Source organism: Capricornis sumatraensis, chromosome 19 (assembly GCF_032405125.1).
Source record: "Capricornis sumatraensis isolate serow.1 chromosome 19, serow.2, whole genome shotgun sequence".
Lineage (NCBI taxonomy): Eukaryota > Metazoa > Chordata > Mammalia > Artiodactyla > Bovidae > Capricornis > Capricornis sumatraensis.
Genome location: NC_091087.1, coordinates 71,830,856 through 71,858,684, shown reverse-complemented (window position 1 = coordinate 71,858,684; position 27,829 = coordinate 71,830,856). Strand labels below are relative to the sequence as shown.

Below are 27,829 nucleotides of genomic sequence, written 5' to 3'. Positions count from 1 at the left end.
TTTCTCAGCACCGTTTATTGAACAGGATGCCCTTTCCCCACTGTATGTTCTTGACTCCTTTTGTCATAAACTAATAAACCGTATCTGCGTGGGTTTATGACCGGGTTCTCTATTCTGCTCCACTGATTTCTGCTTTAATGACAATCTCATGCTGCTTAAATTACTACAGTTTTGTAATATAGTTTGAAATGAGGGCATGTGATGCCTCCAGCTTTGTTGTTCTTTCTCAAGATCGCTTTCGCCATGGGGGTCTTCTGTGGTTCCGTATAAACTGTAGTATTATCCTGCTAGTCCTATGGAAAATGCCATTGGAATTCTGATAAGGATTGCACTGAGTCTCTTGATTGCTCTGAGTAAGTATGGACATTCTAACCTGAACACAGAGTCTGCTCTCTTTTTCTTTGGTGAGTCTGGCTAAAGGCTGGTCAGTTTTACCTTTTGAAAGAACCAGTTCTTAGTCTCACTGCTCTTCTCTATGGTCCTTTTAGTCTCTCTTTCTGCTCTAATCATCGTCGCTCCCTTCATTCTACTAACTTCGGGCTTGTTTTGCTCATCTTTTCCTGGTGCCCTGAGTGTAGGGCGAGGCTGTTTGAGACTTTCCTTGCTTCTTGAGGGAGGCCTTTACCGCTATGAACTTAGCAGTAGCACTGAGAACTGCCTCTGCTGCATCTCACAAGTTCTGTTAGGTTATGCTCCCATTCCTGCTTGTGTCCAGGCATTTAAAAGTCTCTCTCGATCTGTCCTTCAATCCACTTTAGCAGCATGTTGTTTAATCTCCATATTCTTGTGATCTGAAACCATAAAGCTCCTAGAAGAGAATCTAAGTGATAAGCTCCTTGACACAGGTCTTGATGGTGATTTTTTTGAATCTGATACCAAAAACAAGAGCAACAAAAGCAAAGCAAAACAAGTGGGACTATATCAAACTAAAAAGCTACACGCAAAGGACGCCATCGACAGAATGAGAAGGCAATCTGCTGAGTGGGAGAAAGTGATTCAACTCATATATCTGATAAGGGACTAATATGGCTAACAGATACATAAAAAGATGTTAAACACTAGCAGTGATCAGGGAAATACAAATCAAAACCACAAGGGGTTATCATCTCACACACGTCAGAATGGCTACCATCTAAAAGATAAGAAATAAAGTTTGGCGAGGATGCGGAGCAGAAGGAAGCCTTGCGCACTGCTGGCAGGAATGCAAATTGGTACAGCCACTATTAGAAGGCAGCACAGAGGTTCCTCAGAAAGTTAAAAATAGAACTATCACATGATCCTGCAATTTCGCTTTTGGGTATTTACCCCAAGAAAACGAAAATACTATTCTCACCTGGGAAATGCCATGGACAGAGGAGCCTGGCGGCTACAATCCATGGAGTCACAAGAGTCGGACACGACTTAGCGACCGAGCTGCCACCACCAAGTCAAACACACAGACGTGCCCCACGTTCACAGGAGCAGCATTTAAAACTAGCCAAGATACGGAATAACCCAAGCGTCCAATGACGCGCATGGACAGATGCGGAACTATGGTATACTGTATACACAATGAAATATTATTTAGCTATAGAAAGAAAGAAACCTCGCCATTTATGACAACACGGATGGGTCTCACGGGCATTATGCTAAGGAAAAGAAGTCAGAGAAAGACAAATACCATACGCTCTATCTCGTATGTTCTCATGGATACAGAGAACAGATGGATGGTTGCCAGAGGAGGGCCGTAGGAAATGGGGGGCAATTATGCACATGAAGCCGCTTAACACAGCTGCTACCACACAGCAAGCTGCCAGCAAGTGTTAACTGAGAAATATTCGGTACTTAGAGATGGAAGTATGCAAGTGGCGTCTGGATGAGGCTGGATGGCCCGCTGTCAGTGACACGATGGAAAGGATCTTGCTTTAGGAGGGGTACAAGATGGGTTCTCAGTTCTCCTCTGGCTGTGAGGCTCCAGGGTCTGTGATCTGAGACTGGAGGCAGCTCAGTCTACTGTCGCTCAGTCGTGCCCAACTCTTTGCAGAATTCTCCAGGCCGGAATACTGCAGTGGGCAGCCTTTCCCTTCTCCAGGGGATCTTCCCAACCCAGGGATCGAACCCAGGGATCAAACCCAGGTCTCCAGCATTGCAGGCGGATTCTTTACCTGCTAAGCCACAAGGGAAGCCTGCCTCTGGTCAGGGAGGTGAGCTCAGGAAGATTCAGAGATGTGAAGGGACACCCTGCACGTTGCTGGGGCGCTAAGATCAGAGCTCGGGTTTACTGCCCCACGCTGCTGTGCTGCTGGGTAAAGCAAGGCCAGAGCACAGTGGGTGATACCGTTTTCCTCTAAGCCTTAGCCACGTGGAAGGCAGGTTGGGTTGTCCTACAGCGAAAAGACAGGGTGAGCAAGAGAGAGAGAGGGTGCGAGAAAGGCATGTGTACTAAATGAGCTAAGGAAACACAACTTAGTTGTTACACACTGACAGTGCAGCGTGGGCCAACCTCTATACCCAGGTTCCTGGGGTGGTTCTCTCTCTGGGTTCAGCTTTAGATTGTCAGAAAAAGGGCTGGAGGTTTTGTGGTTACACGCGTGATAAGAAGCACAGTGACTTGTGGTTAAGATGGCTCTTCAGAGGGCACGTTAATCGCAGTGCAGTGGCCAGCACGAGGGAGACAGGATCCTCTCCCTTTCCACACAGGCAAGTCCATCCCAGAAAGCCTGTGCTCAAGTGGCTTTGGTGCTGCACCGTTAGTGGACACAGAGGGCCACGTTTTAAATGGAAGGAGGTCTGGAAACCACATCGTATCAAGAATGGCTGTGGGATACTGAAGCAGATAAAAAAAAAAAAAAAAGACTCTTCAGTGTATCTATCAGGTACCCAAGGGGAGGACGTGGGGAAGTGAGGTTTAGAACCTATGGTTTGAAATCTCTGGTTGTCTATGTTCTTGGAGGGGGACTTAGAGGCAGTGGAAATTGGGGGTGGTGGATGCCTGTCCTGAATACAGGAACAGTGTGGCCAAAAGTACTGGCTTAAGGAACTCAGAGACCAGAGGGAATATCTAGTTCAGTTCAGTTCAGTTGCTCAATCGTGTCCGACTCTTTGCGACCTCATGAACCTCAGTACACCAGGCCAACTCCCAGAGTCCACCCAAACCCATGTCCATTGTGTTGGTGATGCCATCCAACCATCTCATCCTCTGTCGTCTCCTCCTCCTGCCCTCAATCTTTCCCAGCATCAGGGTCTTTTAACCTTGGAAAAGTTACTGACATTACCTTCTTCATATGTAAAATGGAAATATTATAAATTATGCTGGACTGAATATCCTTGTGGATACATCAGTATGAACATTCCTATAAACAGAATTTCTGGATCAATGGACATGGTCATTGAAACATCTGGTATTTTCTACTTGAAAAGATCTATTCTAAACATCCCAATTGCCTTCTAAAAAACGAGAGTCCATGCAATGTGTTTTGGACAGATGTGTGGATGACACACAGCCGACTCACTTGACCATCTGCTGAGAGGTGGTCAGTGTTCATTAACTGACGGACAGGCCTCATGGGCTGATGCTTAAAACGCTCTGTGCCTAGAGTGGCTCCATTCCTTTGTTCACCTCCTTATAGCATGCGCATTACTGCAAGTCCACCTAGGGGTGTGGATCAGCTTCATCTTACACACTCCTCCCTAGAGATGCCCACATTTCTGAGTGCCTGCATCAGTTACTTTCTCCTGTTCTGGAACGACACAGAAGTGAATTCATGCAGCACGCATTCTTTTTCGATGTTCTTTCATTCAATGTGGCGTCCATGAGATTCACCTGTGCCACTGCGTTGGTAAGAATTCAGGCTTTCTTGATTGCTAATACCATTCTCTTTTTAAAAATACCATAAATTACTTATCCATTCTCCTGCCCATCATTTCTAGCTGTTGGCTATTAGGAGTAAAACTGCCGTGAGTATTTTCACATAGGTCTTTTGGTGCACACAGGTGCTCATTTCTCGTGTGTATGTTACCCAAGAGTAGGTGTATATGGAGTTTTACTAGAATTTGGCAAACCATTCTTCAAAGAGGCTGTATTGACTGACGCCTCCACCAGCTCCAGTGGCAACTCCAGCTGCTCTGCAGCCTCACCACATGCGGCGTCCTTTCCATTTCAGCCTTTACGTTTTGGTCGCTTGGTATGTGTGTAAGTGCCTGGTGTATGTGTAAGTGCTTGGGGTGTGTTTAAGTGCCTGGTGTGTGTGTGTAAGTGCTCGGCAGTTCTCATCCGCATCTCCCTGATATCATATCATTGATATCTCCGCACCTCCCTGATGATGTGGAGCGACTTCCATGGGCTCATTTGCATGTCTTGTTTCCATTGTTGTTGTTTTTTTTTTTTCCTTCTGTGAAACTCTTGTTCAAGTCTTTTTGCTCATTTTTAAAAGGCTATCTGCCTTTTCCATTTTAGGTTGTAGGAGTTCTGTATACATTCTTCATGAGTTCTTTGTCATATTCATATACACACACACACCTTCTCCTAGTCTGACCTCTTTTAATGGTGCCTTTTAATAAAGAAAACTCCTTAACTTTAAAGAAGTCCAACTTCATTTTTTTTTTTTTTGCAGTTAATATTTTTGCGTCCTGTTCCAGGTTATAAAGATGCTTTCTTGTATTCTCCCCTCAATATGATGAAGATATTTTCACGAATCTTCTTGCAGATACTTTACTGATTCACTTTTCATATTTAGGTTGACTTCGAATTAATTTGGGGGTATAGCATGAGATGGGGTAAAGTTTTCTTTCTTTTTTTTTTTTGGTATTGATATCTGATTGTTCTGGTATCATCCATTGAAACGACCATCTTTAGCCCACGAAGTATAATGGTACTTTTGTCATCAATCTTGTGACCATATACATGGAGGTCTACCTAGACTCTTTAAAAAATAAAAACAAAAATATTTTGCTTTTTCTCTATTGTGTATCTATTTCGTTAAATTTTAGGCTTTAATTTTTCCTTCTATTTTTGCTGGTTTATGTTTTTTTTCCTAACTTCTTGAGATAGAAGCTTGGGTCACTGACTTTTCATTCTTTTTCCAATATGCATTTCTAAATATACATTTCCCTACATGCTGGTTCATCCCACAAGTTTTGCTACATTGCAGTTTCACTATTGTTCTGTCCAAAATACTTTGTAATTTATATTGTGAATTCTTTTTTCTTTTGGTATCATGGATTATTTAATTATATACTGTTTAATTCCTCTGCGATCAAAGAAAACCTCTGTATGATTTTTATCCTATTACACGTGTTGAGATTAGCTTTGTGGCCCAGAATGCAGTCTATTTTGGTTAATGCTCAATGTGCACTTGAAAAGATTGTATATTCTACTGTGACAGCTTATAGTTTCTATAAATGTAAATTAGGTCAAGTTGGTCAATCACGCTCTTCAAATTTTCTATGTCTGCTTATTCAGTTTCTTGCAGGTGTCATCAGAATCGCCAACAAGGCTTCTGGATGCTTCTATTTCTTCCTTTAGAACTGCCCATTTTTGCTTTATATATTTTGAAGATATATTAGAGCCTACAAGTTTAAGATTGTTATATTTTTTTCAGCTGATGCCTTTTATCATTAAATAGGTCCTTTATCTTCAGTAATACTTCTTTGCCTTGAAGTCTATTCTGTACAATATTAATACAGTCACACCATTTTCCTTGGTCAGTGTCTGTAAGGTTTATGCTTTTTCCCTCTGTTACTTTTCAACCTGTGTCCTTATATGCTTTATTTTAAAACTAATTCTCCGAGCTTTGGCAGGACTAATCTAGACAAGTACTGAAGGTTAAACTTATTTTAAAAGGTCACTTTTTGTGTGTGTGTGTCAGAGTCCACAATTACATTTGCACATATTTTATTTTGAGGAGCGCAGGAACAAGTGGGAGTGATTTCCTGTCCTCTTCAAGGAAGGCTGTGCAACTCCAAATACTGTCTAACATGTTTCTGAGGCCTCTGAGTAAGAACAGTCAAGAGCCCTTTACAGAGAAAGAAGCTGATGGTGGGCAACAGTCTTCCTGGCCCACGAGCTCATCTGGGCCTGAAACCTGAGGGTCTACATGCTGGCCAAGGCCTCATGTGAGGTCTCACCGCATCCAAACCTCTACCCAGTGACAGGATGTCCTTCCCAGGACGCTTACCAAATGGCCAGCTGACTCGTGGGCTCACAAAGCAATACACTCTTCCATAGGATCCTTGTTAAACAGTTCTTTCTTTTATGGAGTTTAAACCTTCTTGATTGTAGTATCCATGCAGTATTCCTAGTTCTGTTCTCCGGGCTTCACAGAGGAAGTAAGATTTCCCTTCCACACGGAGAAGGAGCCTTTCAGAGATTTGAAAACTGTATTCATGTCCCTTTCGGTTTTTCTCTCCCCAGGTATGTATCTCTTGCTACTTCTTCAGCGGTTCCACATATTAGCGCTGCTTTCAGACTTCTCACCAGTTTGGCTGCTGTCCTCATTACAGATGCCACGCGGCACTCAGATCTAGTCCTGACGGTCACGGTGAAGTACGACCAGTTCACGGTGGAGCCGAGCAGGACTATAACCTCCCTCCGTCCGCACCTCTACTTCTATTAACCTAGTCTGAGAACTACATTTGGTAGCTAACACTTCCAGTGGACATAATGAACTATCATTCTCCACTAAGCTTTTTTTGGTTTCTTCCCCTCATTCAGGTTAGACCTTGGCTAATGATACTGTCTTACCACTCCTCTTCCCCCACATACAATCACCTGGTTTTATGTCCACCTATTTTAGCAAAATGGGGGCAAGAATTCTTACAGCATTCTCCTTTCTGGTGTTATTGGGGGAATGAAATAATAGACGTGAAGGGTGCTCCATGAGCCATAAAGAGCATTAAACACATAAGATATCCCTATCTGGGTATAAGACCAGGAATCTCTGTTTCTCTGAAGATGCTTGACCTTGTAATCCATATTGCTGGAAAACAGACCCGAGGAAAATAAACTTTTTCTCCTCTGTCCATAAAGGTTATTACAGACCAGGCCTCCTGCCACTCTCTAATGCCTTGGTTTACTCTTTTGTGTTTCTGACTAACATGCTCCAGCCACCCAGGCAGAGTTGCAACCATGTTCCAGGAGCCTATTTGTTGAATGTGTAATTCCAAGTGGAAGGCTGTGTTGCTAACTCCTCTGTCAGACACAGAAGATTGCTAAGGCAACTGAGTCTCTCTGAATTTTCCTGGGGGGGGGGTCACTGCTTGCCTGCCCCCACCCCCAGATGCAGGAAAGGCCTCCTCCCAAATGAGCCCCAATATGTGCTTTCCTCTGAAGGAGGCTGAGGCTCCTGAGAACAACAAGGTTTATGCTGGTTTCAGGGAATCTGGTTCTCCAGTCCCAAGCCCTTCCCACACACCACGGTATCTTCCCAGTGTGCCCTGCAGGGCAACCGAGAGGCATGAAAGGAATGGAAAACTTGTCCTAATAAAAGCAACAACCACTTAGGGACACCCACTGTGATTTAGGAACTGCACGAGGCTGTGGGCTGTATATCGAAAGTGAGCACCAGAGTGGAACTGCCTTGGCCCCCACCCATAGGTGTTAGGGAAACGTGTGAGATGTTTTGGTTGTCACTGCAGCTGGAGCTAAAGGTGTCATATGTCCCTGCAGTGTATGGTGTGGTGTGCCTCTAAAAAGCAGAGCAAGAATCAATGAACTTTAAGAACAGGGAAACAGCTTCTAGAAGCTTCCTGGAATAACCTTCCTGCCAGTAAGGCTCAACCCCAAGGGATGGAGATTGACCTGGAGGTGGCCAGGGCTCCAGGTCAGACAGACTCCCTTGGACCAGGGATTCTGAAGTGAGGCTCCGCTCTTCAGCCACAAGAATCTGAAATTCTATCGGACTGTTCTGGCCAAAGCAGAAACCCATTCAATAGGCGACACGCTTTAAAAATAGAGTCTTGGTTTCTGTTCTCTTTTCTATTTGCGAACATGATGATTCTTGCAGAGATAGCAGCTAACCTGCTGCTCAGCTCAGCCGAGGACTAAGAAGGTGCTATTTAAGGTTTTCACAAATGCTAAACTACAGATCTGTTTATTTCGCTGCTGAAAACGTCCTCGTCAATCTCTGAGAAGAGAGATGAAGCCCTGACCAAAGTCGCTGTGGTTACGCCACACGAGCCCTTTGTCTATGTCTGTGTTTCAGCCCGTGTCACATCAGACCACTCTGTCGAGTTATATTACACGACTACCCCGGCACAGGCGGACTTGCCGTGTATTTATTTGCACACGTGCTTATCAGACACACTTATGAACGCGATCATCTGATTTGCCCAGGATGCACTGCTAAGGAGATAAATGATCCCAGAATCTTCAAATCATCTTGAAGATTTAAGTACCTTCTTGCCTTTCAAAGTAAGACTCAGGGAGTTGGTGGACCAAAAACTCTTCACAGCTATAGGATTGGTTTGGCCAAAAAGTTCACTTGGGTTTTTCCTTAACATCTTTTCTGCAAGATGTTACAGAAAAATCCGAACAAACTTTCTGGCCAGGCCAATATTTATAGGTATGTAGGCAGAGAATGTTGTTGTTTTATTCGCTACAACCCTGACTATTCACTGGAAGGACTGATGCAGAAGCTGAAGCTCCAATACTGTGGCCCCATGATATGAAGAGCTGACTCACTGGAAAAGACCCTGATGCTGGGAAAGATTGAAGGCAAAAGGAGAAGAGGGTGGCAGAGGATAAGACAGTTGGATGGCATCACCAACTCAATGGACATGAATTTGCACAAACTCTGGGAGATAGTGGACGACAGAGGACCCTGGCAGGCTGCAGTCCATGGGGTTGCAAAGAGTCGGACATGACTTAGCAACTGAACAACAGTAACAAGGCAGAGAGTAACGCTAACACAGTGGCACATTTGTAAAAGCCGTTTCCCATCTACTGTTTTTATTCTAATATGATATCACAAAGAGGGAGGCATGGTGCGGATTACTGTCTCTGAGAAATGAAGCTTAGAAGACAGTGTGCTCAGGGTCTAACATCTTGGAGTATGAAAATATGTAGTCAGGACTTTGAAGCCAGGCCTCTGACTAAACCGTGACTGTGCTGTTCTGGCCGCTCTCCACCACGTCACCATGTCACGTGTGTGTGTATGTGCGCGTGCGTGTGTGGCGCAGGCTCGTGGGCATGGCCTGTCCCTCCAGCACTTACCTGCTGATCCTGAAGCTTGACTCCGACGACTCTGAAGGTGTTGCTGGCAGTGTTGTGGTAGATGTTGATCCGGCTGAAGCCCTGCTGGCCAGGTTTGATTGGTACCCATTTCTTACTGGTGTCATCGTAGACCATCACGGAAGCCCGGGCTTGGCAGATACTCTGTTCACTGCAGAGCGAGAGAGAACGTTAAGTGTCGGCCTCAGCCACAAGGGATGGATGCTGGCTTTGTCCTTTTCTGAAACGGAGGCCAGCTGCCACAGAGGAACTCCCTGGTCGCCAGAGCGTCCAACTCCCTACGGAAGGGCTGCTGGGTGAGGTGATGGGTTCTGAGAATTCACAGACCAGGGGAGTGGAGAGGAGCTCCTGGGTCAACGTTTCCATGGAGGTACGTGGAAGAGACTCACAGCTCTGCCTTCAGGGGAAAAGTGATTGAACAGAAAAAGGAATTTCAGCCATAATGTGCTGTCTACAATATTCCAGGCACAATGTTAGATAAGAAAACGCACTAAAGCACCTAAGCTTCACAACTTAGGAAGCAGCCACTTCTCCTCCCCATTCTGTAGTTGAGAAAAAGCATGGCTTGGAGACTCGGAAAGATTTACACAAATTCACACAGGTATTGGGTGATTTTATCTGGGACCTCCAACCAGTTCTGTCTGACTCTAGAGTATACAGCATCGATAACATTCTTCACAACAGCCGACAAAATGCTCAACTGGTGATGTTACGAGAGTGTAGCTTCACACGAGCTATGCAGACAGTAACATGACTAGGTGAGTGTCTAAAGAACAGAGTGATGGAAATCAAAACAAGCAGATGGCTGTACCCTGTTCACTGGAGACATTTCCAAGCAATTTCCCCTGCTCAGAATATGACAGAAAACCAGGGAAAAAGCGAAAGAAGCGCCTGGAGAGAGAAGACAGTCATCAGGGAAGTCAGCGTACTACCACGCCTGCCACCAGCTCGGGGCCAGCCTCCCGGGCCTGCCGCCTCTTCACCTTCATCACCTTGAGCATCCACGCTCTCCGTCTCTAGTCTGCTGGAAGCCCCTGGTTCAGAAGGCGAGACGTGGCTGTACAGGAAGGCACACCAGCAGCGGTGGGGAGCGGCTGCTAGTGGGAAGGGAGGCCGGAGGAACACAGCTCAGGAATCCGGAGTGGAAAGCGAAGCCCAGCAGGTCAGGGCCGGTGTCTGAGGAAGTGAAAGCGTGTGCGGTGGGCACGGTCACGAGGAGACCGAGCAGGCAGGACAGTCAGTCAGTCCCGTTACCATATTTAAGGGGCAGGGAGACCGACCACTTGAGGAGGTTCCCTCGGCCCCTTCCTGGTGGTCACCAGGCGGCAAACTTGTGGTTTTATGCGACTGGCCCTCAGTGGCCTGGAACAACCTCAGCCTGGCCTCAGCAGTCGGTGCCCGAGCCTCCCCAGGACCCGCTCCCCTAACACTCCTAGAAGGTGGAGGACCACGTGCAGACTACGATTATCTTAGCGGTAATCTGGGCATGTGCACAGACACCCATGCACACATACTGCCTCAACGCACATTCCACAGCAGTCCAGCCAATGACTTCATGTTCAGAGCGCCCAGACCCCCCGCCCCCAAATACCTCCTCTGCTCCATCTCGGCTGGGCTGCCGCCCCCTCAGCTCCGCCCCAGGGAGCAGCAGTCGGGTCCACCTGACGCCAGCTGTCCCAGCCCTGTGTCGAGGGCTGCCTGTGGTCACACGTACTGGGAGTGCATGATATGGGTTTTGCTCTTCTGAGACCGTGCTACACCTTTTTTTTTCATGATTCATTATTCATTCAACAAACAAATAAGGGGAAATCAGTGATGAGCCGAACAGGCAGGGGTTTTCCCAGAAGACAGCCATATCATATTGGCAGGGAGAAGAAAGCAAAACAAAAAGATAACCAGGGACTTCTCTGGGGGTCCAGTGGCTAAGACTCTGCGCTTCCAATGCAGGGGGCCCAGGTCTGATCCCTGGTCAGGGAACTAGATCCCACATGCTACAACTAAGACCCAGCACAGCCAAATAAATACACACCTAAAAATAATTTTTCTTTTTTTAAAAAACAAAGCCAAACACAGCACTATGCTCTGCCTTCTCTGAGTTCTGGAGCCTGAAACTGTGTCTCTTTTAGGAGAATATTAGCAAGTTATTCTTGCCTGGAGAATCCTAGGGACAGAGGAGCCTGGCAGGCTGCCGTCTATGGAGCTGCACGGAATCGGACACGACCGAAGTGACTGAGCAGCAGCCGCAAGTTGCTGCTCCCCTAGCTGAGCCCTGTCCTCACGAAGTCTGCTAGGAATCAGAGTGAACTGTACACAGAATCAGCAGGCCTTGGTCCAGGTCAAGTCAGAGTCCCCCCTGATGGAAACTACTAGTCAGGGTCGGGGCTAAGTGTGTTACTCACTGCTGCAGCTGTGCTCAGGCCCACAGGGAAGGGAGCGAGCAGGCGCGTGCATGCCGGCTCAGGCGCTGGGAGGGACCCTGAGACGCAGCACGAAGTTTGTTAGCAAGGCACAGGTGCGATCAAGTCAGGGGATCTGAGCTGAAGCCGCAGCTGCGGCACTCACTGGCATGGGATGCAAAAGCCCCAAGATGCCCCTGGGGGAGCAACCAGGAAGGGCGCGTGTGGCAGAGACCCTGTACGATGGCCGTGGAGAAGCGCTCTTCAGTTCACCTGCAAAGAGCCTGGCTCCACCAGAGGTCCCAGTTGCTGTCCCTGGACACCCACCACATCTGCACAGAGGTCATGTTCTCTGCCAACGACTAAATGGTGACAAGGTGACCTGGTCCCTGGTGGGGGCAGGGGTCGTCCCCAGGGGGAACCTCCTCCTTAGCCAGGCCCGAACCGGAGATGCTTCCTCCTCAGTCCTTCCTGCCCCCTCTCCTCCTGCAGACCTGCCTCGTGGCCTGAGGCTCTGTGGGCCTCTCCGCTCCCTCCATCCTTCACTGACCTCTAGTAACTAACCTTCCTTGGGGTCTTGGGGCCTGCCTCTTAGGAGACCCAAAGAGACAGCCTGCATGGTGCAGGCTCCCCGCAGGCAGGGACACGTAGGTCTCATTCTCTGCAGTCTCAGGACCCTGGCTCAGAGCAGGGCCTGATAACCGGCCCCTGTGAAGAGAGCTCTGGAGGGGACCCCACTCTCTCCCGCACAACATGACCCATCTTCTAAAGCAGCCCTAGCCCCCACCGAGCCTCTGATGGGAGTTGCCAGCCACAGGGACTCCCTGCTCTACACACCAGCCCGTTATGCTGCAGAGCAGCTTGAGTTTTCCTTGTCCTCAGGGACAGTCCACTCCGCACCCTTGAGGTGCAGAGGTGTTCCAACAGTTCTGTCTGATCCAGTGGACAAGTGAACAAATGTCTTGGCTCTAGTACCCATCGTTCACACGACAAAGCCACCCCACTCTGCTCTAGGGAGTCCCCCTGGTCACGTGCTCGCTTGGGGTCTGGGTCCCACTTCTGGCATGACCCTCTTGTCTTCATCTGACAAGCACAGATGCCAGTGAGGAGACAAGACACATTCAGTGATGCAGAGATGCCCTCAGCGAGCTCAGAGCTATTCAGGAAAGACGACGAATGATCACACACCTTCTCAGCCTGGAGGGCTTTGGGGAACCGGGGAGACTTTCTGAAGAAACTGCGGTGTGGGTTTAAAGATGCAGAGCTGTCAGCCCCAGGCGGGTTCAGGAAGGGGATGTGGGATTCCAGGCGGGGGAGGCCAGCATAGGTGGGGGTGAAGGGGGGCGAGGACGGTGGGCTGCACGTGGAGCCAACCCAGCAGCCCCACACACACCTCCGGGGCTGCTCAGTGGAGATGGTGAGGCATGGGTCCACCGCCGTGCTTGCCCCTGGGAGATGCTGAAACATAAACCACTATTTTTAAAGTTGTAATTATAGTCACAGGCCCCTCCCTACCGCCCCTCTCTTTTTTAGAACTTCAGGTTCAAATTTAACTTGTAGATTAAAAAAAAAAAAGAAAATCCCTCTTTTTGGACTTCCCTGGCGGTCTAGTGGTTAAGACTCTGCATTTCCAGTACAGGGACGCAGGTTCAATCCCTGGTCAGGGAACTAAGATCCCACACACTGCACAGCATGGCCAAATATCCCTAACGCCCAACCCCCCCGACCATTTGACCAGTGTTTATCTGTCTCTGCTTATTTTATTACCACTAACAACACCTAAATGCAAGGAAGTACTTCTTCACTTAAGATATGGCTTATTATCCCATTGGGATTTTTGTTTTGTTTTATAGGAGTCAGCATTTTTATTTATTATTTTTATTGAGATACTACTGATATATAACATTATACTAGTTTCAGGTGTATGAAACGTTTCACTATTTGTTTATATTGCAAAATGATCACCACAGTAAGTCTTATCATCCACCATGTCTAGTTATAAATTTTTTTCTTGTTTTAATAACTCTTGATTACTACTCAGCCTAGACACTGTCTCTGAGCGCCAAATATTCCCTGTCCCTATTTAACAGCTCCACTTGGGTGAATATGAAACTCTATACTACACACACATTTCACATGCACCAGACACTTCACTTGTCCCAATCAGTGTTTTTGAGGAAAGTTAATTTGGTAAATGGGGCCTCCCTGGTGGTGCTGTGGTAAAGAATGTGCCTGCCGATGCAGGAGACACAGGTTCGAACCGTGGGTCGGGAAGATCCCCTGGAGAAGGGAGTGGCAACACACTCCCTTGTTCTCGCTTGGGAAAATCCCATGGACGGAGGAGCCTGGCGGGCTACAGCGCACGGGGTCCTGAAAGAGCCAGACACCACTTAGCAACTGAACAACAATTTGGTGAACGAGTACTTTCAAAAATGGTTTATTGAAAACAAGCATTTTCAAGTAGAGTTTATACTGAATTGTATTTTAAACACATATATACACGATTCCCTTTACTAAACTGAAAAAGACTACTGCTACCTGCCCAGCCCTAGCCCCACACCCTCTGCACCAAGGCTGGTCCTCCCGGCGCTCATCTCAGACACGCTACCTTCACAAGAGCAAACCACCACTGACCAGTGGGGTCTGTCCACCAGGCCCCGTTCACACAGGGCTGCGTTCACATGGACCGCCAGGCTGATGGACTTTCCCCCTGGGACCTGACAGGCTGTTCTGAGCTGGAGGTACAAGCAGAGCTTCTCTCCCAGGAGAAGGCTCTTACAGAGTGAGCGGTCCAAGCCCAGTCTCATTTTGGGCTTTTGTACGGGTATTTGTGGGCCCTGCAAAAAACCCCAGCCTGTAAATCCCTCCCAGTGCTGTGTGAAACGGACAATAACAAAGCCGTGGACGGCTCTCTGGTCAGGGCGTGCTCTGGGCCTCAGTTTCCTTGTGGACACCAGGCTGGTTGACCTCAGGGCTCCTTAGACAGCCGAGTTCACGCTGAGCTCTGCCCAGAAGCCCAGCCCCTGGCCAGCAGAGTCAGAGTCTTGTCATTGGTTCAGCAGTTAACTCTTCAGAGACCACTACTGAAATCTCTCACTTAAAAGCGGCAAACATACCACAAAATTTCTGCAGACAACTGTGCAATCTACTCAGGGATCTTCCTGGACTTGACCTAAGAAACCACTGATGCGCTTGTGGATAAAACTAACGCATGGGAAGACGTGGAGAGGGCAGCCTGAAGTCAGTCTCCGCCTCCCCCACCCCCGTCTAGTCCTGGGAAAGCACAGCTTCCACGTCCACCAGCCACTGGACTCCTGCCCCACCACTCCCTGCATGACCGAGAATGAGCCCTCTGGACCCTGCATGGGCTGGCACTGACACCCCATCCCAGCCACACTCTTTCCTGTGCAGTCAACGTGGAATCCTTTCTACTCTACAAATACCTTTCGGGGCCTTTTCAGGCATTTACTACGATTTGAAGGACAGAGGATGATGTCCTAAAGTTAGGATGTGTGTTGCGTCCGACTCTGTGATCTCATGGACTGTATCCCGCCAGACTCCTCTGTCCATTGGATTTTCCTGGCAAGAATACTGGAGTGGGTTGCCATTTCCTCTTCCAGGAGGTCTTTCTGATCCAGGGATCGAACCTGTGTCTCCTGGGTCTCCTGCACTGGCAGGTGGACTCTTTACCACTGCACCACCTGGGAAGCCCTAAAATTCGAGTAAAACGATGCAAACCAAGAAGGGAACAGACAGCAATAAGGCCACCCCAAGAGGCTTGCCAGAAAACCAAGCCCAGGGTTGAGCCTGGACACTGTCCAGCACTTGGACCTGTAAGGACCAGCCCCTCGGCGCTGCGCTCATCTCTGCCTCTCACCAGGGCTCTCACCCATCTGTCCTGCTTCTCAGCATCTGTGTTAAGCACCGTCTGCCCCACTAGATGACGAGCTCCTTGAGGGCGGGGGGCTTTCCCCTTTGTAAACGTGGTCCCTCGTGTGCTGCAAACTGCTCTGACTGTGCACAAGTGCCCTCGTGGTCGTGTGCCCGTGGGAACATTCCACCTACAATCCTACTCTGTTTATTCTCAGAGAGGCAGTAAGTAACTGCCAAACAGAAGCATCTGCTGCAGATTACCATCAGTGCTGTGGGTCTCACTGCGGCCTGGGATCTTGAGTCAGGAAACCGCAAGGCTGAGGTGGGCCTGCTGCAGAGTGAGGCTCCCTGGAGGCCGGTGGGGGAGAGATCTGCTGCTCTGGGAAGGCGCGCGCTGGCCCCCAGGTCCCCTAGGAGCGCTCTCGGGTCCAGTCACGCCTCACCCTTCCCGCCGGCCCTACTCAGCCTGACCCAGTGGGTCCGCCCCCTCTAGACTGAACACCTCCTCACACTGTCCCGACTGACAACCTGGCTTTGTCTGGGACTGAGGGGCTTCCTGGGAGGCGGGGCAGGACGCTCAGCGCTAAGACCAGGACAGTCCCAGGCACAGTGGGGTAAGTGTTAGACAACCAGGGAGGGCCCTCTCCCTCTCTCCTGAAAACACGCCGAGCCTGAGCCTGGCTGCTGTAAGCTGATAGGAGCTGGCACCCGCTTCCGACTCCCAGCTGCTGCCTCCAGCTCTCATTTCTCTTCCATCAGGCTAAGATATACAATACCTGGGAAGACAGACCCGCACAACAGTGGCAGGTACAGTAGGTGGTGTGAAGAAAGGTCACCCAGAGGCTCTTCAGTGGGGCTGCGGCATCGCCCTCTCAGGAGGTGACACAGGAGGGCACGCGGGCACAGCAGGGCTCAGAGGCCCAGCGTGGGGGATGCCCCTGCAGCACGCCCCATGCCTCTGGCAGTGAGCCTCCACCTGGCGGCTCGGGGCACAGGCAGGACCCGACGGCCCGCGTCCTGCCAGGATGCTCAGGGTGACTCTCCAGGCTATCTCAGGTCTCACCTCATGCCGATGTGCCATCTGCTTAAGCCAGCACCTCCCTCGTCCGGGACGGTTTCTCTTCCCTACACACAGTTTGCATCCCACCGTCTCAGCTTAGGTCGGTGCTACTGCCTCCAGGAAACCCGTACCCTGCTCACTGCCACTGTCCTGAAGGTTTGTCGATTTTCTCTGTCTTGCACGAGGTAGGTTTTTTGTGGTTTGTTTCAAAAATATTGTTCATCTCTGGAGCCCCAGTGACTGCTCAATAATAATCTTTGCATAAATGCTTGCTTTTGGGTGTGCCTAGTTTTGCCAGGTATCATATTTCTCAGCCTCTTTAGGGATTCTTTGGGGTGGACGTGAGGGGTAGGGGACGGGACCAAGACTCCAGTAAGACTGGGTCACTACTGCTTTCTCTTCCTGCATCAATTTGACAAATAAGAGAACACCCCTTTTTCTGAGTACTGACTATGCACCAAGTATATGCCCATGCCTGGTACTTAGAAACTGGATGTCTGAACAGAGCCGTGGTTTGTGTCCTCAAGGGGAGGCACATGGCCCACTGCAATCCAGGGGTGGCCCAGGAACTGCAGAGGGGGGCGGGGTGAACAGGAAGAACACGACATACAGGTGGGAGTGGGTAGCCGTTCTTTCACACCGCATCAGGAAGCACATTCAGCTGCCTTCTCCGAGACACAAACTTGATGACTGGAGTGGATGCCAGATCTTCCCAGTGGGAAGGGACATCCCCCTTGGTAACAAGTAAATCCCCTCTGCTGCTGCTGCTACGTCACTTCAGTCGTGTCCGACTCTGTGCGACCCCAGAGCCGGCAGCCCACCAGGCTCCCCCGTCCCTGGGATTCTCCAGGCAAGAACACTGGAGTGGGTTGCCATTTCCTTCTCCAATGCATGAAAGTGAAAAGTGAGAGTGAAGTCGCTCAGTCGTGTCCGACTTTTAGCGACCCCATGGATTGCAGCCTACCCGGCTCCTCCATCCGTGGGATTTTCCAGGCAAGAGTACTGGAGTGGGGTGCCATTGCCTTCTCTCTAGGGTGACCTTTTTTCTCTTAATGGGAACGGACCTGAAACAGATTTGATACTTTGTTCTAAACTTAAAAATGTTCATTCTGAAACAGTTGATGACTGTGAGAAGCAGGCGTGGGTTCCCATGATGCCACCACCCCACTTGGCCCAGGAACTGCGATGTCACCTCAGAAAGCTGCTGAGCTCAAGAGGCCCCTGCACCCCAGTGTCCTCTTTGGCCAGTGGGAGCTGCCAGCCTAGATTCTTGCTTGCCTTTTGTAGTTCAGTCATATAGCCATTTTACAGAAGTGGTCCTCAAATGTTTTTTGGTCTCAGGGCCCCTTTACACCCATATAAATATTTGAAGATGGTAGCTAATTATTACAGAAATGCAAATCAAAACTACAATGAGGTATCGCCTCACACCAGTCAGAATGGCCATCATTAAAAAGTCTATAAACAAATGCTGGAGAGGGTGTGGAGAAAACTGAGCCCTCCTACACTGCTGGTGGGAACATAAATTGGCACAGCCACTATGGAGAACAGTATGGAAATATCTCAAAAAACTAAAAACAAAGTTCCCATATGACCCAGCAATCCCACTCCTGGGCAGACATCCGAAAAAAACTATAATTAAAAAAGATACGTGCACCCCTATGTCCAGAGTAGCACTATTCACAATAGCCAAGACACGGAAACACCCTCCAAGTCCACTGATGGTGGAGCGGATGAAGAAGATGTGGGGCATAGACACAGCGGAATATTACTGAGCCGCACAGAAGGATACATAATGCCATTTGCAGCAACACAGAGGCACCCGATGATCACCCTAAGTGAAGACAGGGAGAGACTGATACCATGTGATACCGCTTACATGCGGAATCTGAAATGTGACACAAATGTACTTATCCATGACACAGAGACAGACTCAGACACAGAGAGCAGACTCGGGCTTGCCAGCGGGGGCTGCAAGGGGCCACCGGAGGGGTGGACTGTGCTCTGGGATGGGCAGAGGCAAACTCTCCCATGTGGAATGGACAGACGAGGCCCTGCTGTGAAGCACAGGGAGCTAGACTCAGCATCCTGTGATAAACCATACTGGGAAAGAAGATGAAAAAGAATGCATATGTACGTGTGATCACTTTTCTGTGTGGCAGAAATTAACACAGCATTGTGAATCAACTACACTTCAATAAAATAAGTTTAAAAAAATTACTGAGGGAGCCAAAAAGCTTCTGTTTATGGAGATTAAGTCTATCTATATTTACCGTATCTGAAATTAAACCTAAGAATTTGAAAAAACGCAAGCACACATTTCCTTGGCTGGCGCAGTGACAATGTCAACACATGTCATAGAGCCTCTGGAAAATTCTACTGTGCACTCATGAGATGAGACTGGAAAAGGAGAATAACGTCTCAGTATTATTACAAACACAGTTTTGACTCAGAGCCCGAAGAGGGTAGGTCTTCTGAGCACATTTTGGGAACTGCTGCACCACAGGAATGAAAATAATAAATCAGACATCACCGAGCAACACGCAGAATCTCAAATGGTGACTAAGGCCCAGTTTTGTGAGTGTGCCAATTAAAGAAAGGCTTTGGGTAAATGAGGAATAAATTCAGTGTCAAGCCCCCAAATCCTTTCTTCCATCCAAGCTGGTCGGGAGGGCCAGACTGCCAGGCCACGTGTGGCCAAGACTGCCGGTCTCTCCTCACTCCGACGCCAGTGTCCCAGATGCCTGGACAGCTGGCTCTGCTTCTCTGGGAAGCCTGGTGGAATCCGGAACACACGCTCTGACCAACTGTTGAGAGTCTGACACCCTCAGCCTGAGCCCGTCTCAAGCCTTCCCACTCTTCCTCTCGAGGCCACCCAGCTGACAGGCCAGGTGGACACAAGGGCAGCTCCAACCTCAGAGACACTTTCTAGTTCCAATATACGCCTGTGTCCCCGAGTCTATGCAGAAGGGAAGCAGGGGTCCACAGGCTCGGGGGCGTCTGAGGAGATCTGGCCAGGCCAAGGAACAGGGCAGTACATGCATCTCCGAGGGTAAGCTTAAAGCCTGGCGACGAGACCAGGCTGAGCCCAGCTGAGCCCCTGATCACAGGCTCAGGTTGACACCTGAATGAGTGTGTGCCATCCCGGGAGCTCTAGCAGCTCTAGGCTGGGAGGGGAGGGGGCGAAGGAAGGATGACTGACAGCAACATGGGCACTACAGGAGGGCTGAGGAGGCCTCCTGCCTCCGTGGTCTTACCAGTGGGAAACTGGAGACTACACAGAGTAACAGAGACTAGGAGCCTTGATTCAAACTCTGATTCCGGACAAGTTCCTTTGAGAGGTTACAGACGAGCTTGCTGCTGCTGCTGCTAAGTCACTTCAGTCGTGTCCGACTCTGTGAGACCCCTTAGCTTTTGAAAACACAAGAGGCCTGGCTTTAGACCCCAACTCTTCCAACAGTGTGCCCTGGAGCTGGTAAGCTGACTCTGCTGACCCCTGTCCTTACCAGCGAGATGGAACAGCGGTGGGAACCACAGAGGACGAGGTTAAATACAACATACATCAGACCACATGATGAGCACAATGCCTGGCAGAGGACTGGAAACTGGGTACCGCTGTTATTTTCTCTTTTAAGGGGCCAGCTGTCAAAGTCTAGACCGGCTCTCAGGCACTTCCTGCCTCAGGACACCCAGGGAAGACAACACACTCCCAGGAGATGCTCTGATCAGAACAGGACAGCAAAGTTTCAAGACGCTCTTCAGTGACCAGGCTCCACAGCCCTGCTGCAGGGGCAGCCCCGCCGACAGCCTGTGGGCCGGGGCCTCGCGGGGAGGGGGCCCCAGAAAACCTGGCCTGCGGTTTGGCTGGACCACTCACTCACAGAGAAGCTCTGCCCTGACTCTGGGCCTCAGTTTCCCCATCTGTGCACCTCAGAGCTGGACTAAATCAGTAGTTTTCAGATTTCAAGGTATTATCACCAGCAACAACTTTCTCCCCCCTTAAACAAATATGGAGGAATACTTAAAACAAGATAAGAGAGGGCGAATCTGGTTGACGAGGAGGCTAACGTGCCTGAAGCACCACTCCCCTGGGCGCCCTACTGCAGGTGGAGGGCCTCAAGTTGCTTGGAAGATGGAGACTTACAAGCCTGCTCCGGTTTTAACGGTTTAGGAGTGGCTCTGCTCCCTCCTCGTTTCCTTCTGATATTGTTTTCTGCCTTCAGCAGCAGACAGGATGGAGCACACTGAGCTTCCCACAGTGTAGCTTTCGGCTGATGATGACTTTGGTCCCTGCCCTCTGTGGAAGCTGACGTGCCTTTAAAGAGGCAAGTCTTGTTTGCCACAGCTCTACTCACAAATCCCGCAAAGCTCAGGGGAATGACTAAAATGATGTAAAACTGGCTGCAGGGACTTCCCGGATGGTCCAGCATAAGACTCTGTGCTCTCAACGTAGGGGGCCTGGGTTCAATCCCTGGTCAGGGAACTAGATTCTACATGGTGCAACTAAAGATCCCACGTGCTGCAACGAAGACCGCAGATCCTGAATGCTGCAGCTAAGACCCGCTGCAGCCAACTAAGTAAATGTTAAAGGAAAGGGAAACCAGCTGCAAAGGAGCAGGAGAGGCCAACTGCGTCCCTGGGCTTTGTGAGCCGCTGGGCCTGGAGGAAGGGGCTCTGGCAGCCTGGCTGAGGCCCTCAGGGTGGGGTGGGGTATGCTGCGATGGCCAAAGCTCCCCTGCTGACCAGGAGCGCCAGACGGGCCCCCTTACTATTCTATCCCTGTCGTAACTCCCTGCAGACCACCTACAGAGAGCCCGCTCGGCGTCCCGGGAGAACCTCCTGACATGGCTGTCCTGTGCTGGGTAGGCTCTCCTGGCCCTCCTCAACCAGCCATGCGGCCCTGAGCAAAGCTCCAAGGCTGGTCAGAGGCCAGGCCTCCTTGCCCCCTGAACAGCAGTGATGACCCTTCCTGAGCTGACCACCTGACATGGTTGAAAGAATCAAACAAGAACACTGGTCAAACAGCAGTCTGGGAACTGAGAAGGAATCTTTAAAGGGGAAGGAGTGTAGCTTATGCTGAGACGTAGGGCTGCCATGAGTCGATAAGTTCAGTCCCCCAAATCCCAGAGGATAAAGCTCTGTCTTTTGATCCAGTCTTCCATGGGATCTCAGGGTGGGGGAGAATCAAGTCTGAGTCGCAATCTCACCTTCGGAAAGAGTAGCTCACAACTACCAGGGCAGGACGCGGACTGGCTGGTGCCCATACACGTGCCAAACCACCGCAGCCCAAGCCATCCGCTGCCTACACTCAGCCCCAAGGGCCTTGGGTAGAAGGTCGGGGCTCTGCTGAGACAGCCCATGCGGTCTCCACCTGTACAAAAGGCACCGCAGTCCCTCCCTCTGTGCCCAGGATTCAGAGAACACTCCCGAGCGCTCTCAGGCCATTCTAGAGAGAAGAGCACCTCTGAGCCAAACCCCACACCCTGAGATAGCTCGGAGCCCCCCACCAACCGAGCCAGGTGTCTGACTTCTGAGGAAGTACTTTTGCCACACACACACACACACTCACTCACACTCACACACTCATATACACACAGTGCCACTAACGACAACTGGCATCCAGAGGCACAGGCTGGTGCGGTGGATGGACCAGCGGACGGAGCAGGCGGCTCCATCGTAACCGTAAGTGTCTAGTGGTCGTGAGTCCTCCTGCCCTCTGGCCTCGGTCTCCCTATCAGTGCAACCGGGGGACCTGGGGAGGCTGCCATGGTCCCTTGGGCTGTACACCGCTACGGCTGCAGGTCTGCTCCTGAGGTCCCCCTGTCTCCTGCGGCCCCCGTACTCACACGGTGGTCATGGCTGCAAGTCTACAGGACAGGGAGCCCGAGGAGGTGAGTCCCGAGTTCCCGCCAGGCCAGCTGACCTGAGCGCACAGGCTCTGGGAAGGCAGCAACTTGAGTTTTAGACTCTACTTGAAACCAAACAGGAAAAGGAAGCTGAACCAGAGACAAAGGGGAAACAAGCCCCAGTTGAGAACTGAAACCTAGGCAGAAAACAGAGAAACAGCTTGCGGCACAGAGCCCCCAGTGTGGGCGGCCCGCGTGCCAAGCTGCAGCCTCGCACTCCGGCACTTTCTGCAGGGGCCGGGCGGGTGGGCGCGGCACGGAGAAGGCCAAGGCCCTGGCTCCCCACCTGTCCCGACTCGGGGGCCCAGCACCGATGGCTCCCTAGACGCTTTTGGAAAGGCACCTGGCCCATCCTCCAGCGTGCACACACGCCATGATGGCATTACAGCTGGGGACGGCCTGACGGTTTACTCGCTAATGAACTCCGTACTTCTGTTAGGGAGACGCTTCTCATGAATGGTGACATTTCTGTCATCAGTGGCCTGAAAGGAAAATATCTGAGGGGTGATGGAAGCCCGGCCTTGTCACCGGCTCGTTAAGGGAAGCTGGGCTTGTGTTTCCTCTGCTGTAAAATGGGGTTAATCATCCTCGGTCCGCCTGTCTCCACTGGGTTCTCAGGAAGGTAAGATCCACTCCCCAGCTTTCATTCAGAACTGACTGAGAACCCTCCAAGCGTCATGTGCTGTGTCAGAAACTGGAGACAAAACACCGACCTGAACGGCAACTGTTGTCCTTGAAGGGCTTTTACTGTTGAGAAAGGAAGCGACTTGACAGGTTAGCAAATTGATGTGTTAAGATGTTATTACCGATAGAGCAGAAAACAGCTGTTCCGAGTATGGTACAGTAGAAAGAGTGCTTCTGACTGGAGAGCTGAAAGCACAGGCAGTGAGAGCCAAGTGCCAAAAATGCATTTTCAAAGGATTTCAAAGGTACACATCTCCCTTTAAAAGCAGCTTTAGGTTGCAAACCACAAACTTCGACATACTGTGGTTTTTTTCTTAGTTCAAAATATTTTCTATTTTACCCTGTGACTCTTTTATATACAGATTATTGAGAAATACTTTAATTTCCAAATGTTCGGTGTTATCCTACTTCTGTTATTATTATTTATTTCTAACTTAATACTCGGAGAAGGCAATGGCACCCCACTCCAGTACTCTTGCCTGGAAAATCCCATGGACGGAGGAGCCAGGTAGGCTGCAGTCCATGGGGTCGCTGAGTCGGACACGACTGAGCGACTTCACTTTCACTTTTCACTTTCATGCATTGGAGAAGGAAATGGCAACCCACTCCAGCGTTCTTGCCTGGAGAATCCCAGGGACGGGGGAGCCTGGTAGGCTGCAGTCCATGGGGTCGCTGAGTCGGACACGACTAAGCAACTTCACTTTCACTTTTCACGTTCATGCATTGGAGAAGGAAATGGCAACCCACTCCAGTGCTCTTGCCTGGAGAATCCCGGGGACAGGGGAGCCTGACGGGCTACCATCTATGGGGTCGCACAGAGTCGGACACGACTGACGTAAATTAGCAGAACTTAATGCTACTGTGGTCAAAGAACGTACACAGGAGTCTTTCTTCATTTTCCCTGTATGACTTCAATCCTCTTAAATTTATGGAGGCTTGTTCAACGGCCCAGGAGGTAGTTGATCTTGGCGACTGTACCACATGCACAAGAAGGTGCGTTCTGACGTTGGGTGTAGGGGTCAAAACACGTCCGGCAAGTGAATGTGCTTAACAGTTTGGTTCAGATCTTATGTCCGTATTGGTCTGCTGTCACTGCTGACTTATTTCTGTCTAACTGCTGTTACCAACTGCTGACACAAGAGTGTTACAACCTTCGACCATGATTGGGGGTCTGTCTATTTCTGTCAAATGGTTTTCCTCCACCTATTTTGAAGCTCTTGTTAGGTACATATATTTTTAAGGCTATTCTATCTTCTGGATGAATGGCTCTTTTGATCAGTATAAAATGCCCCTCTTCATTGCTGCTAACACTGTCTTTAAGGTTACTCTATCTGATATTAATGCAACCATTCAAACTTCCTTCTGCTCACTGTTTGCCTGGTATATCTTTTTCTGTCCTTATAAATTCTTTTACTGCTAAAACAAGTTACCACAAACTTATGCCTTGTAACAGCACAAACTTATTACCTTAGTTTTATAAGATAATAGTAGGCCAGCCATCTGACATTGATCTCATGGCCTCACTGGGCTTGACCAAGGTGTTGGAAAGTTCAACAGGCTCTTCTGGAGGCTCAAAAGGAGAACAATTTCCTGGCCTTTTTACAGCTTCCAGAGGCTACCTGCACTCCTTGGCTAATGCTAGACATATATATTATGAAATAATCACCACAATCAAGCTAATGAGCATACCCACCTCTACCTGTTAATTGGAGTATTTAGTCCATTTACATTTATTGATGTGTTTGGGTAGAAGCCTATCGTTTTGCTATTTTTTCTGTTTATCTCATTTGTTTTTGGTTTCCCTGTTACTCCTTTCCTGTACTCTTTCGGGTAAACTAAATACTCTTTAAAACTCCATTTTAACTTTTCTATACTGTTGACTTTTTAGCTATTCCTCTTTACATTATTTTTTAGAGATCTTTCTAGGCATTTAAATATACATTCTTAACTTTGCACAGTATACTTAGAATTAATATTACACTAACGTAAAACATAAGAACTTTACGAGTGCATAAATCCACTCCCATCCTTAATGGTATAGTTCAGTCGCTCAGTTGTGTCCGACTCTTTGTGACCTCATGGACTGCAGCACGCCAGGACTCCCTGTCCATCACCAACTCCTGGAGTCCACCCAAATCCATGTCCATTAAGTCAGTGATGCCATCCAACTGTCTCAGTACAATGTCACATGTGCCTGTCTTTTTTAAATATGAAAGCCTTTTATAGTTCAGTTCAGTTCAGTGGCTCAGTCGTGTCCGACTCTTTGCGACCCCATGAATCGCAGCACGCCAGGCCTCCCTGTCCATCACCAACTCCCGGAGTTCACTCAGACTCACGTCTATCAAGTCCGTGATGCCATCCAGCCATCTCATCCTCTGTCATCCCCTTCTCCTCCTGCCCCCAATCCCTCCCAGCATCAGAGTCTTTTCCAATGAGTCAACTCTTCGCATGAGGTGGCCAAAGTACTGGAGTTTCAGCTTTAGCATCATTCCTTCCAAAGTAATCCCCAGGGCTGATCTCCTTCAGAATGGACTGGTTGGATCTCCTTGCAGTCCAAGGGACTCTCAAGAGTCTTCTCCAACACCACAGTTCAAAAGTATCAATTCTTCGGCCCTCAGCCTTCTTCACAGTCCAACTCTCACATCCATACATGACCAAAGGAAAAACCATAGCCTTGACTAGACGGACCTTAGTCGGCAAAGTAATGTCTCTGCTTTTGAATATGCTGTCTAGGTTGGTCATAACTTTTCTTCCAAGGAGTAAGCGTCTTTTAATTTCATGGCTGCAATCACCATCTGCAGTGATTTTGGAGCCCAAAAAAATAAAGTCTGACACTGTTTACACTGTTTCTCCATCTATTTCCCATGAAGTGATGGGACTGGACGCCATGATCTTCATTTTCTGAATGTTGAACTTTAGGCCAACTTTTTCACTCTCCACTTTCACTTTCATCAAGAGGCTTTTTAGTTCCTCTTCACTTTCTGCCATAAGGGTGGTGTCATCTGCATATCTGAGGTTATTGATATTTCTCCCGGCAGTCTTGATTGTAGCTTGTGTTTCTTCCAGTCCGGCGTTTCATTTTTATTCAGACTGAGGAACTGCAATTAGCATTTCTTATACATCAGGGATGCTGGCAATAAAATCTCTTACCCTTCTTTTATTGGAATATCTTTGTTTTGCTTAACATACTCAAAGGCATTTTTTTTTTCTGAATAGAGGATGTTGAGATTTTTTTTTTGCTATCAGCACCTCAAAAATGTTCTACTGTCTGCTGGCATCCACAGCATCTGACAGAAGTCAGCCATCATTCACATCATCATCCTCTCTATGTAATCCTTCTTCTGGCCACCTTTAATATTTTCTCTCTTTCTTTGGTTTCCAGCAGTTGTGACCATGATGGCCTCCGGCGTGGTTCTCTTTATATTTATCCTGCTAGGGTTTACTGGAATTCTTGGATGTTTAAGTTCAGGCTTTTCACCAAACATGGGACATTTTGATAATTATTTCTTTAAACAATTTTTTCCTGTCCCACTGTTCTTTTCCCTCCAGAATTCTGATTCTACATATGTAGACCTCTTGTTACTATCTCACAAGTCACCAAGGCTGCTAATTTTTTTCAGTACTATTTTCCTGTTTCTCAGATTAGATGATTCCTATTGGTTCATTTCCAAGTCCACCAACACTTCCTGGTGCTGTCTCTGATCCACCTGTGATCTAGTCCAGGGAATTTTCTGGCTGGGCCACACAGCTTGCAGAGTCTCAGTCCCCTGACTAGGGACTGAATCCGTGCCCCCTGCTGTGGGAGCAAGCAGTCCCAACGACTGGACCACCAGCGAATATTCCATCATCCAGTGAATTTTAAACCTTTATTTCTAGGGCTATAGTTTCCATTTGGCAAATTTTTAATAATTTCCATTTCTCTGTCTCCATCTGTTTGGTCTTTTTATCCATCATTCCCTTTAAGTCTTTGAACATATTTTTATACCAGCAACTTTGAAGTACTTGTCTGCTAGTTCCAACTTCAGAGCCACCTGTCTACTGATTTTTCCCCTTATGTATATAGGGCACATCTTCTGACTGTATGTCCATGAATTGATACATCTGACACTGTTATGAGTCTGGATCATGGTGTCTTCCTTTAAAGGTACTGAGCTTGTCTCGGCTCTTAGGTAAATTATTGGCAGGTCCTTTCAGTGCTCTCAAGCTTGGATTAATTCTTTCTCAAGTTCTGGTTCCACTTTGAATTTAGTCCTAGGGTGTGTCCCTTTCTCAAGGGCATAGTCCTTATTCCTAAAGCGCAGCTGTTCTGGGGTCTCACCTGAATGCCTAGGTGCTCAGTGAGGCCTCTTCATTTGGGCTGACAGGCATCTCCAGCATCTCCCAGCACTGCCTGACCTTGGACATCATTCAGCTCCCAGCCCTACAGAAGGCCATCTGTGCTGAGTTTCATGGAGAGTCTCACTCTACTCATTCACAGCAGCCCGCAGCCAACAACCTGAAGTGAATCCCTACACAAAACTCAAGCTGGCTTCCGCTTCCCTATTCCCTTGCCCTTGCAATGTCCAGCTATTTCAGAAGCTTGGAATTCCAACATCTGACTGCTGAGCTCACTAAGATCAACTTTTAGCTTGAGTTCCACCATTCTGTGCCAGGACCAGAAGGAAACTCCAGGTAGAAAGCTAGACCAATGGTGGGGCTTATC

At 48.9% G+C, this 27,829-nt stretch overlaps 1 protein-coding gene across 4 annotated transcripts in view; it reads right to left on the bottom strand.

Moving 5' to 3' along the window:
- Positions 1 to 27,829, bottom strand: part of EVL (Enah/Vasp-like) — a 119,555-nt gene that overhangs the window by 39,039 nt on the left and 52,687 nt on the right. For 2 of the 4 annotated variants that reach the window (XM_068990898.1, XM_068990901.1), the window contains exons 1-2: positions 22,384 to 22,500; positions 9,191 to 9,359 (exon numbers count right to left, since the gene is read on the bottom strand). In XM_068990898.1, coding sequence (XP_068846999.1) covers positions 9,191 to 9,359; positions 22,384 to 22,394 — 180 coding nt within the window. In that variant the 5' untranslated portion in view covers positions 22,395 to 22,500. Of the gene's footprint in view, positions 1 to 9,190; positions 9,360 to 12,792; positions 12,899 to 22,383; positions 22,501 to 27,829 lie in introns of those variants that run through there. The other 2 variants (XM_068990900.1, XM_068990899.1) reach the window with 2 other exon arrangements.